The 16,244-nt window shown below is 40.8% G+C and overlaps 1 protein-coding gene across 1 annotated transcript; it reads left to right on the top strand.

The window, feature by feature from the left end:
- The first annotated feature begins 1,156 nt into the window (after positions 1–1,156).
- On the top strand, positions 1,157–12,005 carry dnd1 (DND microRNA-mediated repression inhibitor 1). Its single transcript, XM_085365491.1, has 5 exons — positions 1,157–1,177; positions 3,688–3,793; positions 4,285–4,610; positions 6,079–6,211; positions 11,449–12,005. The coding sequence occupies exons 1-5, from the start codon at positions 1,157–1,159 to the stop codon at positions 12,003–12,005; spliced, it is 1,143 nt and encodes a 380-aa protein (XP_085221617.1).
- Positions 12,006–16,244: the final 4,239 nt, after the last annotated feature.

Genomic DNA, 16,244 nt, shown 5'->3' with positions numbered 1-16,244 from the left:
CAGCAGGTGTGTCACTGCTGTTTCTACCTGGAGACAGCAGTCGCCTCATTGTTCTGACACACAACACAAAACTATCCACAACACTACACGCTAACTACACAAGACAACACATTAACTACACACTCCAAACACGCTAAACGTCACAAATCTCTCACATCTCAAAACTCTCTCTCTCTCTCTCTTCCTAAACAACCAAACGTCATGTTGCCATATGATTTTTGATTGGTCGACATGGTGCATTTTTTCACGAGCGGGCAGGGATTTTTTTGTTTTTTTTTTGTTGTTGTTGTTTTGCTCATAAGCAGAGAGCGCTCGCTGCGCTTCCTTAGACGTTAAACGTGACGAAACTATCCAGGAAAAAACACGCGTACATATTGTTTATCATGACTCTGGTTTTACTGGCCCATCAACACAGTTTAAAACCTGGTATATATCACATTGTTGCTTTGTCATCTTGAAGTGCTCATGTGATCGGCTTACCACGACTACTTTATTCTTCGTCAGTCACGCAGCATCACTCATGTGATTGTTTTGCCCCCTAGCTCGAGGTGTTGTGCCAAAGCGTTAGTAACGCCGTTACTTGTAACGGCGTTATTCCCATCACTGGTGGCCACAGACCTGACATACCATGTACACCGCCTCCTTGTGGCAACAGAGCTCAGTGCAGGCAAACGGGCCATCCCATAAAAACCACTTTATGCAGCATTTTTGCCAGCTTTCTTTCCAAGCTTTAAATAGACCAGACTTTATTAATGTGGGAGCTCTTTTCCAGTCTTACTGACAAAAGCACTTTCCTTTTTCCTTTTTACACAGTCAGTTGACTTGAAGATTACAAAAAAACAATATTGTGGAAATGATGTATATGTTGATAACAATTAACATATATAATAAGAGTGGCACAGATAAATGATAAAGAGAGACAATGCACAATAGGTTACAAAGAAGTTTAGAAGCAGTCCTCCATACAGCCGTTTCTTGCTATTTGTCACAAAATTTCATTCCACACCTTAGCGACGGGCTATGCTAGGCCCCGCCCACGGGTCAGTGGGCACTAAAGCCACAGCGTCGAGTGGAAGCTGCTGGCCAATAGAAGGACTTCTGCAGTTGGAAACGGGCTACAAAGTTGCGTCGCTGTGCGCACAACCACGCAGAGACGATGGAAAACAAGCAAAGCCAGGTAATTCTGGAATATCCTTTTCCTCTCAAGTTTTTCTTTTTTTTTTTTCTGTTTGTTTGATTTTAGACTTTTTAAATATGTCGTTTAGCTAGGAAATAAGTGGAAGCAGGCACGTGAAAAGGAAAAAAAGTTTTGTCATCTAAGCAGAAATGAAGGCGCAAGTCTGTTTTGGTTAAAATAAAAAGTCGCTGGCAGAGTTGGCTACAGCGCTTGAAGCGTTTTCCTGTGCTTTACGCGATTCGTTTAGCTTGTGTTTCCAGCGGTGACGCTCTGCTGTTTTCCCCGATGAGGGCCCACCTGCAGCTAATTATAGAAATAAAGCCTCAGTCAGTGTTTTGTTCAGCTGTAGTGAAAACTACCAACATTCTTTCCCTTTTTTTTCTTCAAGTACTGGCTGGGAATGCCAAACTTGTGCCTGATTTTGGTTCATGGTTTTCCATTCCAATAGAAATGAACAAAAATGTATCAAAGTGGGCACAGTATCTATATAGTTCAATTTCATTGTCTTTAAACATATTAAATGCCAACATATGGTTTAAATAAACAGTTGAGTTTGGCGCAAGTAAATCAACAATACATTTATCAAAGAAAAAGACAGGTTTGACATTGATGTTTGCAAGTCATCAAGCAGCATTTTCTGTTCACCTGTAGAGCCCACTATTCACATCACTTGATTCATTCGTTGGGTTTTGCGTAAATGGCTCTACACTACAGTTATTATTACTGTATTTGTCATAAAGAAATGACAAGTCACCCATGCAAATATGATACATTTGCTTTCCCAGCGTTTCAGACCATTTCAATTTAGTGTATAAAGGTCAACGTGCACACTTGCTGGGCAGGCACAGAGGACTGCAGATAGCTGGCGTAAAAAGAGAGTTAAGGTAGAAAAAGTCTGGCATGTGCTAGCAAAGAGCATATCAAACACACAATACTAAAACAAGACCAGACATGTCTGACAGCAAGAGCTTGTGTCAGCCTCAGGTGATCATTTATTAAAAACACTGACTCAACTAAGCGTGGCTGGAGCACTCCAGATGATCCTCATGTTGTCATCTCAAACACACCAGAGGAGCAGATGAGCATCATCAGCCTATTGTTAAAATTGTTTGTTTGCAAGATGCTGCCAATGGGAAAAAGGTTATTTTAAAGTGAGCCAAACAGCTTATTTCAGACACAGAATGAACTCGAGAGCTGCTATAATAACTCTTGGGATCTGAGAGAATAACGTCCCTTTATTTATTATTTTTTTCAAAGAATGCAAGTCTATAAATTAGATGGAACAAACCAAGAATCACCTCATAAATAAGAATATACCAGTGGTTGAATCTACAACATGACAAAGAAGACCAGTTACCCACACATGTGATGTAGAGTGGTGAGTAAGAGCTTTAAAACTCTTATAAATAATAAATCTTAGTGCTCCATGATGGACAGAATCCAGCCTGTAGGCATTCTGAGCATGCGTGCATATAAATCACATCATTGTAATTAAGTACAGACATGAAAAAAGGGAGAACGAGTGTTATTCTTGCCTCACAGGACAAACAGGACTTTATTCTAAAGTTGCCTGAACTGTACATAAAAGGTTTAGTTTTCCTTTGAGAAGATCGTCAGTTTGATGTTGTCAATATTCAAAACGCATTTCTGCACAGGTTATGCTGTAGTGTAGTGAAAGCTGAAATAGAGCCTGGCTATGAGTAGGTACAAAGTAGTACATCAGCATATCACCAGCATAAAATGAGAATGTGCTGTAGCGATATTATTACTACGATTGTTTTATATATAAAATGAATAACAGTGATCCAAGAACAGAACCCTGGATAACTCCTGTTGTGACATAAACCAAGCTAGAACAAAGTCCTTCTACCCATACACCCCGACCTGCCTCTCAGACCTGCCTGAGAGAGACGTTTAGAACCATTCAGCTGTCTTTAAGACTTTTTATGATCAACTGTATCAAATGTCAAGGCTGCACAGCATTGTTTTCAACTGAATTTATGAAATCATTTATTGCTTTTAAGGCTGCTTTAGTTGTACATTAATTTGCCCTGAAGCATCACTGAAAGTCACCTAAAGTCTTATTTACAGTCAGGAAGTCTTTCAGCTGTTCACTAGTTTCCACAACTTTAACAGGAGTAGAGCAGATTTTCATATGGTTAGAATTAAATTGGTATTCAAAAGATTAGAAAAGTAACTGCTGGTGCAATTAAAATCAGCAGCCAGCTTTTAAAGGAGGGGCTCCAAACTGTCTGGGTCTGCTGGTTTTCTAGCATTTGAAAGTGAGGCCTTGCTGCTGGTATAATAATCAGTGTGATTGGTCAGATGCTGCCAACAATACCTCATTCATGTGAACACACTCAAACCTATATCAGGGAAACTTGGCAAATGGATGAGCAGCTTTATGTGACTGCATATCATAAATCGAAAAAACAAAGTATTTTGGACTCACTTGGTAGTACACATGAAGATGATGGATTTGTGCTGGTTCTATTTTGTTTCCACATCAGGTGCTGAACCTTGAACGGGTGCAGGCCCTGGAAATCTGGTTGAAAGCAACCAACACAACGCTGACTCAAGTTAATGGCCAGAGGAAATATGGAGGACCACCTGAGGGTGAGAGAATCTGCGTCTCCATATTTCTTTGCCTAATTTAATATAATAGAATTTGTTCTCGAATCTTCACCGCAGTAGTACCAACACTGCCTGTTCTCTTGAGCATTAAGAAATATTGAGTTTTTGGCTCAGATTTTCAACATTTCACCACTGCCACCAAGTGCCAATAATGATATAGATTTCTCAAAGGTAAAAATGAATCAGCTGCTTTTGTTTGTAAAATGCAGCTGTGAAAAGACTCGGTTGATATATAAAAAAAATCTCTAAAAGCTAAATGTGGAAATACTTGATGGCCACGGACTTAAAAGTCAGTTTGATCTTATTTCCAGCTGAAACAAGAAAAGCCCGGCTTGCTCACATGTCACTCTATTGTAAAGACACGGACTTGCTTTGTAAAGTGCACTAAGGATTTGTTGTACATTTTGCATTGCATGAGCTTGAATTTTAAAATTGCATAATCAGCCATACCATTTCCTCTGTTTCATGGTCAGTGTGGGAAGGTGCCACGCCAGGACCGCGCTGTGAAGTCTTCATCAGCCAGATCCCACGGGACGCGTACGAGGACATCCTGATTCCCCTGTTCAGCTCCATTGGACCACTCTGGGAGTTCCGGCTGATGATGAACTTCAGTGGGCAGAACCGCGGCTTTGCGTATGCCAAATATGGCTCAGCTGCTGTAGCTGCTGAAGCCATACGGCAGCTGCACGGTCACATGTTGGAGCCTGGCTACCGCATCAGTGTACGGCGGAGCACAGAGAAGCGACACCTTTGTATTGGAGGTTTGCCTGCGTCCACTGGGCAAGAAGACATACTGCAGGTATAGCTGAACTGTGGAGTGTTTTGAGTGTGTTGACGAGGGAAAGGGGTGAAATTCATTCTGTGTCACCCAGTAAGAAATGGCACACATCATCTATCACCCACATCTCTATGCACCAATACATTAGTGAATGAGCAGGAGGTTGTCAGTGTTTCCAAGTTAAAGGCAGTGCTAGTTAACCCATAACAGCTGGTACTTCTGTGTTCGTGTCTTAAGTCACTCAAAGTCCACTCTGATGCAGGGTTGGTTAGTGTGTATGCCTCTCGACTGGATTGGATCTTTTTTTTTTATCCAACAGATGCTTGGTTAGATTGATATCAGAAGAATTTGGAGGCCAGGTCAATGCCTCAAACTCAGTGTTGTGCTCCTCAAACCATTCCTGAACCATTTTTGCATTGTGACACGGCACCATCAGGGAAAGCTGTACATGGTCTGCAACAATGTTTGGTGGTACATGTCAAAGTAACATCCACATGGGTGCCAGGACCCAAGGATTCTCAACAAACACTGGCCAAACTATTACACTGCCTCGGACTGGCTTGCCTTCTTCTCATAATATATCCTAGCCAGGTGTTTCCCATGTTCACAACTTGCACACACACCCAGCCATCCAGGTGGGGAGGTGGGGTGGGGTAATTGAAGAAAAGCAAATCAACTATGAAGATTGACCAGTTTCCCCTGTGTATGATAAGAGTTTGATGGGCAAAATAGTTTTTCCAACAGCAAGGTGATTTCCAAAGACTTGTCAGCTACCCATGGAATACCTGGACATGATGTGCAGTGTGTGCATGCAAGGAAACGAGTGCAAAACAAAAGAAGGCCAAAAAGAACCTCTCTGCAGTACATGTACTGTATTTGAAAGGGTTATAGATGATATACCGTATTTTCTGCACTATAAGGCGCACTTAAAATCCTTTAATTTTCTCAAAAATCGACAGTGCGCCTTATGTCTGAATTCTGGTTCTGCTTACTGACCTCAAACCGATTTTATGTGCTACACGGCGCTCAAAAACCTGTCAAAACTTGTTTTAGCACGACTTTGGTTGCTACGAAGCCGCACCGCTTGATGGATTGTTGGAGCATTACAGCTACTGTAGGCAGGAGCCTCGCAGAGTAATCTGGGTCCTAAACTCCATCAGGTTCAGGTCCAAAGTCAAACGAACACTGCAGCATCACTGAGAGTTAAAAATTGTCGAAATTCTTTCATCTGTAATAAAATGATCAGTGTTGCTGCTTTACCAGGTGTAACAATTAAGTTTAACATCCAGGCATCCATGAAAACAGAATTTATTACATTTAACGGAGTTAGAAGTTAGCAGGAAGTTAGCTCGCTAGCTTCCACCTAAACATGAAAATACAGTAGGTGTTTATAGATGTCTGGCCCTTCAGTCACATCTGGTATTGAGGTTGTCATTTAACTGCTGTGTGGATGAATGTTGTCTTCTGAGTGACCATGCTTTGCTTCTAGGTGCTGCGTGTGCTGGTAGAGGGTGTGGAGAGAGTTTCCCTGAAGGCTGGACCTGGTATCGAGGGGTTATCTGCTACTGTTGCGTTCTCATCTCACCATGCAGCTTCTATGGCTAAGAAAGTGCTGGTGGAAGGTATGGGAGCTCTTGTTCATATAGATGAGTGACTTAATATTGATCATGGTCCCATTTCTATGCCAGCCTGGGTGTCACTTGGTTACAAACCAGTTTCTGGTTGTGCACTGTTACTCCACTCTCATAATCACTTGGTATGGAGAGCAGAAAACTAGGTCTTAAGTCAGAAGTCATTTTATTCACAAGTCAGTTCAGTTTTCAATTAAAATACAAATTGTAGCATGAAAATAAGTAAAATGGTTATTTGTGAAGTGGAGCTCCCCAAAAGCTAATCAGCTGGTAAACACTAGAAAATGTCCTACAAATGCATAATTCTCACATTGCAAGAATAATGGCATTAAAAGTAACAGTGTTCGTAATGTAATTACTATTTTTATCGTTACGACGCCGTTACCGTTACTAACAAGAGAATGCGATGCGGACACGTTATGATTTTTCAGCAGACAGATGGTTGAAGCTGTCTTCAGCCTACTTGGAGCTGGGGGGAGAAACAATCACACAAGTTCTGCTGATTGGCTGAGGAAGAATAACGTAGTCATGGTAAACGAATCATTTGACCAATTTAAGATGACATAGCAACAAGATGCTATGTAAGCCCAAGACAAGAAAGTGGGGACTTCAGATCATATAGCAGTCTTTAAATTGTGTTGCTCGACCACGTAAAACCAGAGTTATCATAAAAAATATATGCAATATTTTTATTTTCCTGAATACTGTTGTTTACTGCAGGAAGAAACCTTAGAAATGACATTTTCTAAGGAAAGCGCTTGCAAGCACTCTCTGCTTGTGACCAAAAAAAGAGAAGGAAAAAACACCCCTTTCCTATTGGTGGAAAAATGTAACATGTCGACCAATCAAAAAATTATATGCAACATGGCGTTTGGTTGTTTAGGAAGAGGGGGAAGTAGGGAGAGAGATTTCTGATGTTCAGCGTGTTTGGAGTGTGTAGTTAGTGTGTAGTGTAAGTTGTTTTGTTTTGTGTCAGATCGATGAGGCCGCTGCTCCAGACAGACTGCAGTGTAAACGCTGTCTCCAGGTAGAAAACAGGAGTGATACACCTCCTGCTGTCAGGCCTGCAGGTATCAGGCTGGGATGTGCTCCACTGTCTTATAGTGGACAGAAATTATTCTTATTGGAGTGGCACAAATAATTTCTCGTATCTTATTTGATGCAGAACACCTGATTGTTCTGTGTGTTTGTAATGTTGAAAAAAAGAAAACCACCACATTTTTAGGTAAATACCTGCATACAACTCTGTTGTTTGCATAACTTGTGCATAAGTTTAAAAATGTACATTTTAAGTTGTGAAAATGATCCAATAAACATGTTTGTGGTCGTTACAGTAAAATAACTTCTACGCTGATTTTGTTTTATAGTCTGATTTTTAGATAAATTGTGTTAATACAGTTTGTCAAAATGGGGGGAAAATAACTGGTTGTGCAGAAAAGGATGATACCAAACAAGGCGAAGTAAACAGTTTTTAAAGGTGAAATGTAGAGGTCAAATCAAAAGTACTCAGAAACAGCCAATTATACCCTGGACCCCAGAGGGTTCAACTTATTATTAAACTTATTTATTTTAAAGTAACACAATAGTTACTTTTCCTAGTAATTACTTTTATAGTATTGTAACTCAGTTTTTAACTCAGTTACGTGTATGAAGTAACTATAACTACCTTTTCAAAGTAACTTGCCCAACACTGCTTATTACATTATATTCTAAATCACTAAATATCCATATCCATGCAAGTCCATATGAAGCGGTGTCCAAACATAACTCAGTTGTATAAAATGCTTTGAGAGCTCAGAGTTGTGAGTCCTTCAAAGCTAAATCTAAATTTGTGGACCTCTACAGTAAATCTTAAGTCTAAATCCTGCATTATACATAACACAAGCTTTTTGAAATGAAAAAACGTAACAATGACAGAGCAGAGCAGAGGGAGTATCTAGGTCCCTATATCTTTATGTTCACTGTCAGTATGCATCTTGAATTTCAGAAATTCATCAGTATGAAGCATCAAAAATAATAATTTATGATACATTGCTCAACTATGGCGTCAGGAAGAACAACAGTTTTATGACCCTTATGAAAGACCTGATTGAATACCTTTGAATATTGTTTCTGAGCACCCCGAGAAGTTTCAACAAATTCGCTCGTATAATGTGATTCAGCTTATTTTTATGCTTTTATCATTCTTTGTTTCATCACTTGGAGTTTTAATATTTTTAATATGTCTGTGAAGGTTCTCAGTCATCCAGGTCATCGTAGCCAAAGGAGCTTGCAAAGAAAAGCGTCTGGACTTCTTTAAGTTGCTTGAAGACGTTTCACCTCTCATCCGAGAAGCTTCTTCAGTTCTAAGGTCAAATGGGAGTCAAGTGGGAGATAACCCCCCACAGAGGGACAAAAGGACAAAAGAGGATCATCAGGGGGTCCTTAAAGAAGTCCAGACGCTTTTCTTTGCAAGCTCCTTTGAATATTTTTAATAAGAACATACAGCAGAAATATATTTTTAAGATGCTTCCTAGTAAGTGCTCTTTTTCTTTTTTTCAAATTATAAACTGAATCTCATGTTTTTAGCTTTAAGTTTTCTAATTGGTGTCAATAAATTTGTTTCATTTTCACTTTCATCTTTTAAGATCAGTGAATAGTACTAGAGCTTAACCTCCTAAGACCCAAACTCTTCCACGACATGCATTTTGAATTTCTCTTTGATATTTGGGCTGATTGGGGCCCGATGAATGTAAAAACAAAGAATTACTAGATTTTTATTTTTTTTTACCTTATTTTTGTTTCTAAGAAAAATCAGAGCCACATATGAGGATATTCGTTTAAAATTTTGATAGAACAGTAGCAGCATAATGTCCTCGTAAGTGGATATCAGGCCCTCATAGAGCAAAATTGAGTATTTTACTCTAAATAACCCAAAATGTGATGTCCACATATGTGGACGCAGGTCCTAGGAGGTTAAAGGTCTGTAATGTCAAAAAGAATTAGACCACTATTGAAACAAGCATGATGAATATTTGTGATGTTAACACAACTATAGTGTATGCATTTATAGTATACACTGCTGTATGCCAGGAGTGAACAAGACGTCAACTCACTGATCCATAACACTAGGATCTATAATGAAGACTGGAGAAGTGTAGAAGGTAACCATGCACACATTGAGGACAGCTACAAGTATCTGGCCAAAAGAGGAGATGGAAGCTAAAAGACAAAGAAGCTCCTCCAATCCAGCGCTCCAAGACTGCGTGCTAAGTGAAACAAAGGTGGCTGAGGACTAGTGCGTGTCAGAACCACTATCCAGAATGGAAAAAACAAAGATCCATAAGTTACATCAGGAAGATGTTCAGAACTAAATACCTCGGGTAGCAGAAACCCAAGAAAGAAGAGGAACCACCATGAGAGGACAGGTGGAAGACGTGGTTGATGTATGGAGAAGTCCTACCAGCGCTGGACAAAGCTGGACTGAAAGACGCCATAGAGGCACAAATCATGGCAGCACTGGAACAAGTTCTAATCACAAGTTTGATCTGCACTGGGGTCTACCACACCAGGCAAACCCCAGGTGCAGGATATGCAGACTATCACATAAGCACATAACAGCAGGCTGCAAAATGCTAGCAGGGCAGACATGGAACGCCATAACCAAGTGTCTATACAGAAACGTCTGTGCTGAGTACAACCTGGAAGTCCTGAGGTCAAAATGGGAGATGCAGCCAGGGTGGTGAAGGATGACCGAGCTAAGATCCTGTGAGACTTCCAGATACGGACGGACAAACTGGTGGTTGCTAACCAACAGGACACCGTAGTGGTGGACAAGCAAAAGGAAGACGGCATTAATAATAGATCGGCAAGTGATAACAACACAGTGTCTGTGTATGCGTTTAACAGAGTTGTGCAAAGAAAAGCGAACTTTGTAGCTGTTTGTTTTACATGGTGAAAATCTACAGAAGCTGCATTTAATGCAGACTTAATTTGTTCTGATGTTTAATTAAATTGGCTAGTTTGCTAAAGGCTGATGGCAGTCTCACCAGTTTCTGTGACAGTGAGGACTTGAGCAAGAAGGGAGGATACTAAACCATCTTTATCTCAAGGACTTCATAACATTATTTTTCAGATTTAAAGTAAAATGGAGTATTAAAGTGTGTAGCTGTTGTTGCTCCCCCCCTCACAGGCTAATAAAATGTCCATGGGCCATTAAAACTCTGAGCCATTCATCTTGGGCTGTTAGGTTGGACAATGAATTATCATCATTAATTAGTAACAACTACACCAGTGTCTTGTTTTCAGCAGCAAAACCTTTTGCATCCAAGCCAAACAGTTTTCATCGTTGCAGCCACCATATAGGCTTAAAACAGTACGTACTCATGCACAAGTGATTTAAACATGCACACACAAGTGCACAGTCTACCTTATCTACGAGATAACATACTTTATGTAATTAATAAGGAGTAGTATTGGGGCCACATTAACAAAATCATACATTGATCTTTTGGAGAATAAAGTAGAAATCTATAGATTAAAGCACTTGCATAGGTGAGTTAGCAAAATCATACTTTAGAATCAGTTCTGGTTACATTGACATTTCTCTTTTAGGACATAACCTTAGTGTGGTGACACACAAGGATGTTGAAGTCATGGTGCAGAAAGCTGCAGAAGAAGGTGCAGAAGATGAAAACGCACAAACCTGGAAGAGTCGGTCAACTTGGTGCAAATGAAATGGCAGGGAGTGGACCGATGGAAGGATTACACCCTCGATCAATATGCTTATACAATAAGACAGCTGATCAACTTGTTTCACTGAAATGCACGTAGCGTAGTGGCTGCAGGAGCCACGGCAGTCGTTTGGCTTTGAGAGAAAAGTCCAAATGTGGAGATTACAGTTCAAAATACTATTTCAAGTTTAATGTTGAAATTTTGACTTTAAACTAAAAATGAACACAAATTTCTTTTTTTAATGGTTTGGCCAGTGGATCAACCAAGAGCCTGATGGGGCTTCCAGTGGAAACCACTTGGAATTCTAAGTTTGCATGTCTATCTTACTGTTAACACTTGACAGTTCTTTTCATTTGAATCCTTTAAATGTGTTAATTCTGCTGTGTTCTGTCTCATATTATAATTAATCTCTAAGATTTGATCTGTTAGGTTTTTTTTTAAAAAACTGTATTTTTGGTAGAAGGAAACATTCTTCCTGCTAAACTCACTACTTCACTGTTTTCTTGTGTCTCCAGCATTTAAGAAGCAGTTTGCAATGTGTGTGTCAGTCCAGTGGCAGCCAACAGAGAAGCCAAACCCTGACGAGTCACGCTGCCCTCAGAAACGTGCAAAGAGCCTGTTGCCGTCACACCTAGGGCCCCTGCACCACAGTTCTCCACAACCCTCAGGCCCGCCTTCATTCCTGACCCTCCCTGCATCCATACCCGCAGGTTTCTGCAGAGCAGTGGGAGGGCCCACTGCTCCTCAGCTCCCTCACCCTACATGCTCTTTCCCCGATTCCTCCACCCAAGGCCATCTTGTATTTGCAGTATCCCCAGTGATGCTTCTCAGTAAGCTGTGTGAGACAGCAGGTGTTGGTCAGCCGTTTTATGAAGTGCAGTACAGCCACGCTGGGCCTGATGGATTCCTCTACTTCTCCTATAAGGTGCAGATCCTCGGGATCACTGCCACTTTCAAGGGGTTGGTCATGATATTACCGGGTCCTAATGCCAGCACCATGCTAGAGGAGGCTCAGAAGGCTGTAGCCCAGCAGGTCCTGCAGAAGATGTACAACACTGGTCTCACACCCTGAACAGCTGATGCCGTCCTGCAGTTCTGTTTCACCTCGTTTGTGTTATGTGCTTTCTTTTTCTGCATGTTTTTACTAGAGTAGCACCAAGTTTGTTTCTCTGACTAGAACTTGTGGTTTGTTTTATGCATGATTTTTACTGTACATTAGTGTTCTGTGTTACTGGATTGGTTCTCATTTTAATTAAATGAGCTTTGAAAAGAAAGTGTCGGCATTTCTTTCAAATGAATGAAAGATTTAAATTAACTTAGGAAAATGGTAAAGCAGTTATTACTTGTCTCACTTCATGCTGTTATGAAGCCTAGTGACTCTCATCCAGACCTTAACGCATCTTTGAAGTTGTGGATTGAGACTAACCCCCTCACTGGTTCGGCATTTTATGTTAAACTGACAGACACGTTTACAGAGAACCTGTTTGGATAGCTTCAGTCTAAACAGATCTGTTGGGATTGTGATTTATGGTTTGGGAAGTGACTTACTGTGATCTACAGGGTGGGCCATTTCTATGGATACAGCGTAATAACATGGGAATGGTTGGTGGTATTAAAGTCCTGTTTGTGGCACATTAGTATATGTGAGGGGGCAAACTCCTCAAGATGGGTGGTGACCATGGTGGCCATTTAGAAGTCGGCCATCTTGGATACAACTTTTGCTTTTCCAATAGGGAGAGGGCCATGTGACACATCAGACTTATTGGTAATGTCACAAGAAAAACAATGGTGTGCTTGGTTTCAATCTAACGTAAGAGCCATTTCATTCTTACGTTATAAATAAATATATATATAGATATAGATATAGATATATAGATATATAAATTTCAAGACACTTCCTGTCTGATTTCTAGGCTGTGATATCAAAAACTAGTTCCTGATGGCAGTGATTCACTCAGTGAATATGTGTTTCCTTCACCAACCTCACACACAGATCCAAAAAGATCAGGAAGTGGGCAGTATAGTACAATATGTGTTATTTTGTACTGTACTGCCCAAACTAAAGATCTGCCGAAGTGTTGGAAATGATTCATATGTTTATTTTGGACAATACAGCAAAAGCTCAGACATGAAAGTGGAGATAACACAGAAGACCTTCAGCAAAGGGTCAGACTGGGCCACTGGATTCAACAATGAGCCAATGATCATCTTGTCAAGTAGTGACTAAACCGGAGCCCTGATGTTCTGACATTTATCACACAGTTAGAACAAATGTCTACTGATGACTTCATCTCATGAAATGACTGATAGATGTCAATTCATTGATCAGCTGAGCTGCTGCTGCTGATCTTCATCGTGCACAGAAACATTCAGCTTGTTTAAATCAGTAAATAACTCAGACTACTGTGGCGATCGTGGCTCAAGAGTTGGCTGTTTGCCTTGTAATCGGAAGGTTGCCGGTTTGAGCCCCAGCTCGTTGTGTCCTTGGGCAAGACACTTCACCTGCCGCCTACTGGTGATGGCCAGAGAGGCCGATGGCGCGATATGGCAGTCTCGCTTCTGTCAGTCTGTCCCAGGGCAGCTGTGGCTACACCTGTAGCTGCCTCCACCAGTGTGTGAATGTGAGAGTGAATGAATAGTGGAATTGTAAAGCACTTTGAGAGCTTCGAAAAGTGCTATATAAATGCAATCTATTATTATTACTCTCAGTTTGAACTGTTCCCACTCAAAATGCTGTTAGAACAATGATGAACAATGATGATTGTAGAACTTCATAAACATCACGTGTTGTTTTCCACATGTAAGATAGTCATCAGCAAACAAACAGAAACTTCCTGTTGCCACACACGGCCTCTAAAATCTTTCCTACGGTTTCTGTCTGAAGTCCACTCTCTGTGTCGGATCCACAGGAAACACAAAACAACAAGATCTTATTAACATGGTTTTCAATGTCTCCTTACAAAAAGTAAGTAATTAAAATTTTATTTGTATAGCACCTTTCAAGACAAGAATCACAAAGTGCTTCACAGAAAAACTAAAACAGAAAAACAGAAATCAACCAAAAGCAAGTTTTTAAAAAATGTTTTGTGTCTTTGTCCAACCAATGAACAAATGTGTATATGTGTGGAGGCCTAACAAAAGCATGACACATTTCTCTGTTTCTATAAACTGGAGTCAAACACAAATATGAGGAGTTTCACTGACAGACTCCAAAATGCCCCCGCAGTGAATCAAAGGGAAATCCTACAGTGTGGCCAGAGACTCTTAATGGCTCCAACATCAACACATCCACAATGTTGGATCCAGTTCTACCCTACAGAGTTACTAAGACACACCCTCTGCCAGCATCACAACAGCTCCACCTGCTTCACCTGCCTCCTCAGCATCTGTACACCTGAAGAGAAAAGAAAGGCTCCAACAGCTCAAATCTACAAAGGATTCATGAAGTTTCATCCAACAATAACATGTTTGCCTTCCACAGTGTGCTGTTAGACACCACTGTACCTCTGCCATTTCAAAAAGAGCAGCTTGGTAACATTTTGGCTCCAAACACTTTGTGTTTAAGTTCCTAATCTTTGTTTTCTTTGTGAAGCCGACAACATCTGGAGCTTTTTGACTCACAGAAACATCATTTTGTTCTTTAAATGACAGCAGATTGGGACTGAAGAATCAATCACTATCAAACCCATAAAGACAAAAATGCTGATTTTACAGGAACTTTGTTGGAGAAGCTGTAAAGACATGAAACTGGTGGAGATCCCAAACCAGTGGATAGTGCTGGTTATTCCAAATAAAGCTGTTTCCATTTGAGATGAAACGACTTTCTGTCCTGATATATAATAAAGATGTTAGTTGTTTTTGAGCCCCTGTATTAAAAGTCAATCCAGTTTAAAGTCAGCTTGAGTTTGATGTCTTTATGTCAAAGCTGCTCATGATGTTGAGCTGCTGATGGAATAAAAACAGTGAAAAATCTCCCTCAATATAAAAGCATGTAGTCCAGACTTAAATGTAGCACGAGGTGGAGAGCAGCTGGCCTGGCTTTGATTCTGACCCGGGCCACGCCCCCTTTCTCTCTCCCTCTGCTTTGCTGTCACTTATCTTCACTGCTCTGTCCAATAAAGCTGAAAAAGGCCCCGAATCAAAGAAATCTGCTGCAGCCTCTGAAATGTCTTCTGTTTCCTTCCAGAGGCTGACGGCTTTTTCACCGTCAGCCCATCAGACAGTCCAGCAGCATATATGATGATGTCATGATTTTGAAGAGACTGCTATGGTGGCCTCCCATGACCCCCAGCCTCATCACAGCTGAGAGGCAGACATTTGAAACCATTCAGCAGACAACTGAATAATAGTACAACACAACAGTCTGTGTACAGACACACACTGACCTTTCATATAGTCAAAGGAGTCAATCAAACACAGCTAGTTTAGTAATTTCTTTTGTGAGTCTAAAGTGAATCTAGTATTTGAAAGTCCACTTCCTGTATTTGTTGTTGAAGACTTCTTCAGCTTCTTCTCAGCTGCTTGTTTGGACGCAGAGGCAGTTAAGAAGCTTCCTGAAAAACACTGAACAGTGAGTTCACTGTGGCATATGACAAATTCAGCTTTCTATGTGCAAATGTGTCTGTGTCTCCTTGGCTGCTTACTTCATGCACTTCTGTCTGTGTGACAGTCCAATGACATCACAGCTGTTTCCACCCCCAGTGTCTCAGGACTGGACACCTTTAAACATGTCGAGGATCAAACAGCGTCCAGCTAAACATACATGAAACTATCAGAGCTGACAATCATTCCAATAACATCTAATGGTTCATATATATAGACACAGGACTACAAGGAAATGGCTCTCAGCATCTGGCTGTGGGAACACATGAGTCCCTGTTTGTGTTCAGATTGTGTGCATGTTTTAGACGTGTGTCACATGTAGAAACACAAAAATCCCACAATGACACAAAGATGTGTTTGACACAGCTGTGCAGCTGTAAGTTGTTTCTAATGGTTCATTGAAGCTCTTCTAACATTCTGGAGACGATCAGTACATGAATCTGTTCAACACAGCAACAATTTGACTTCAATGTGAACGTTTGCCATTAAATAACCTTCTTCATCCAGCTGACAGCATCTTCATCCTATGATATTAACAGCTCCTCCTGTTGATGACAAACCTCTGACATGATCTGCTTGAGGAGCTTTTTCATGTGAAGCTCTCTGAGCTCAGGGCTGAGTTGCTGTGTTTCATCTTTAAGAGCTGCTGCCTCCTCGCCGGACTTGTTCTCCTCTTCTTCTCCTAATGACACCATTTCTGCTTCATATC

Source organism: Diplotaxodon limnothrissa, linkage group LG2, assembly GCF_057381915.1.
Source record: "Diplotaxodon limnothrissa isolate DT_005_m linkage group LG2, D_limnothrissa_male_GT1.1, whole genome shotgun sequence".
NCBI lineage: Eukaryota > Metazoa > Chordata > Actinopteri > Cichliformes > Cichlidae > Diplotaxodon > Diplotaxodon limnothrissa.
The sequence above is the reverse complement of the archived record's forward strand: the minus strand, read 5'-3'. Positions and strand labels throughout refer to the sequence as shown.

Bases quoted from the DNA above. Each gene is read 5' to 3' on its own strand.
- dnd1 (XM_085365491.1), top strand. From the start codon at position 1,157: ATGGAAAACAAGCAAAGCCAG. The intron at 1,178-3,687 runs GTAATTCTGGAA...TTTCCACATCAG, and splicing joins TGGAAAACAAGCAAAGCCAG to GTGCTGAACCTTGAACGGGT. The intron at 4,611-6,078 runs GTATAGCTGAAC...CTTTGCTTCTAG, and splicing joins GGCAAGAAGACATACTGCAG to GTGCTGCGTGTGCTGGTAGA.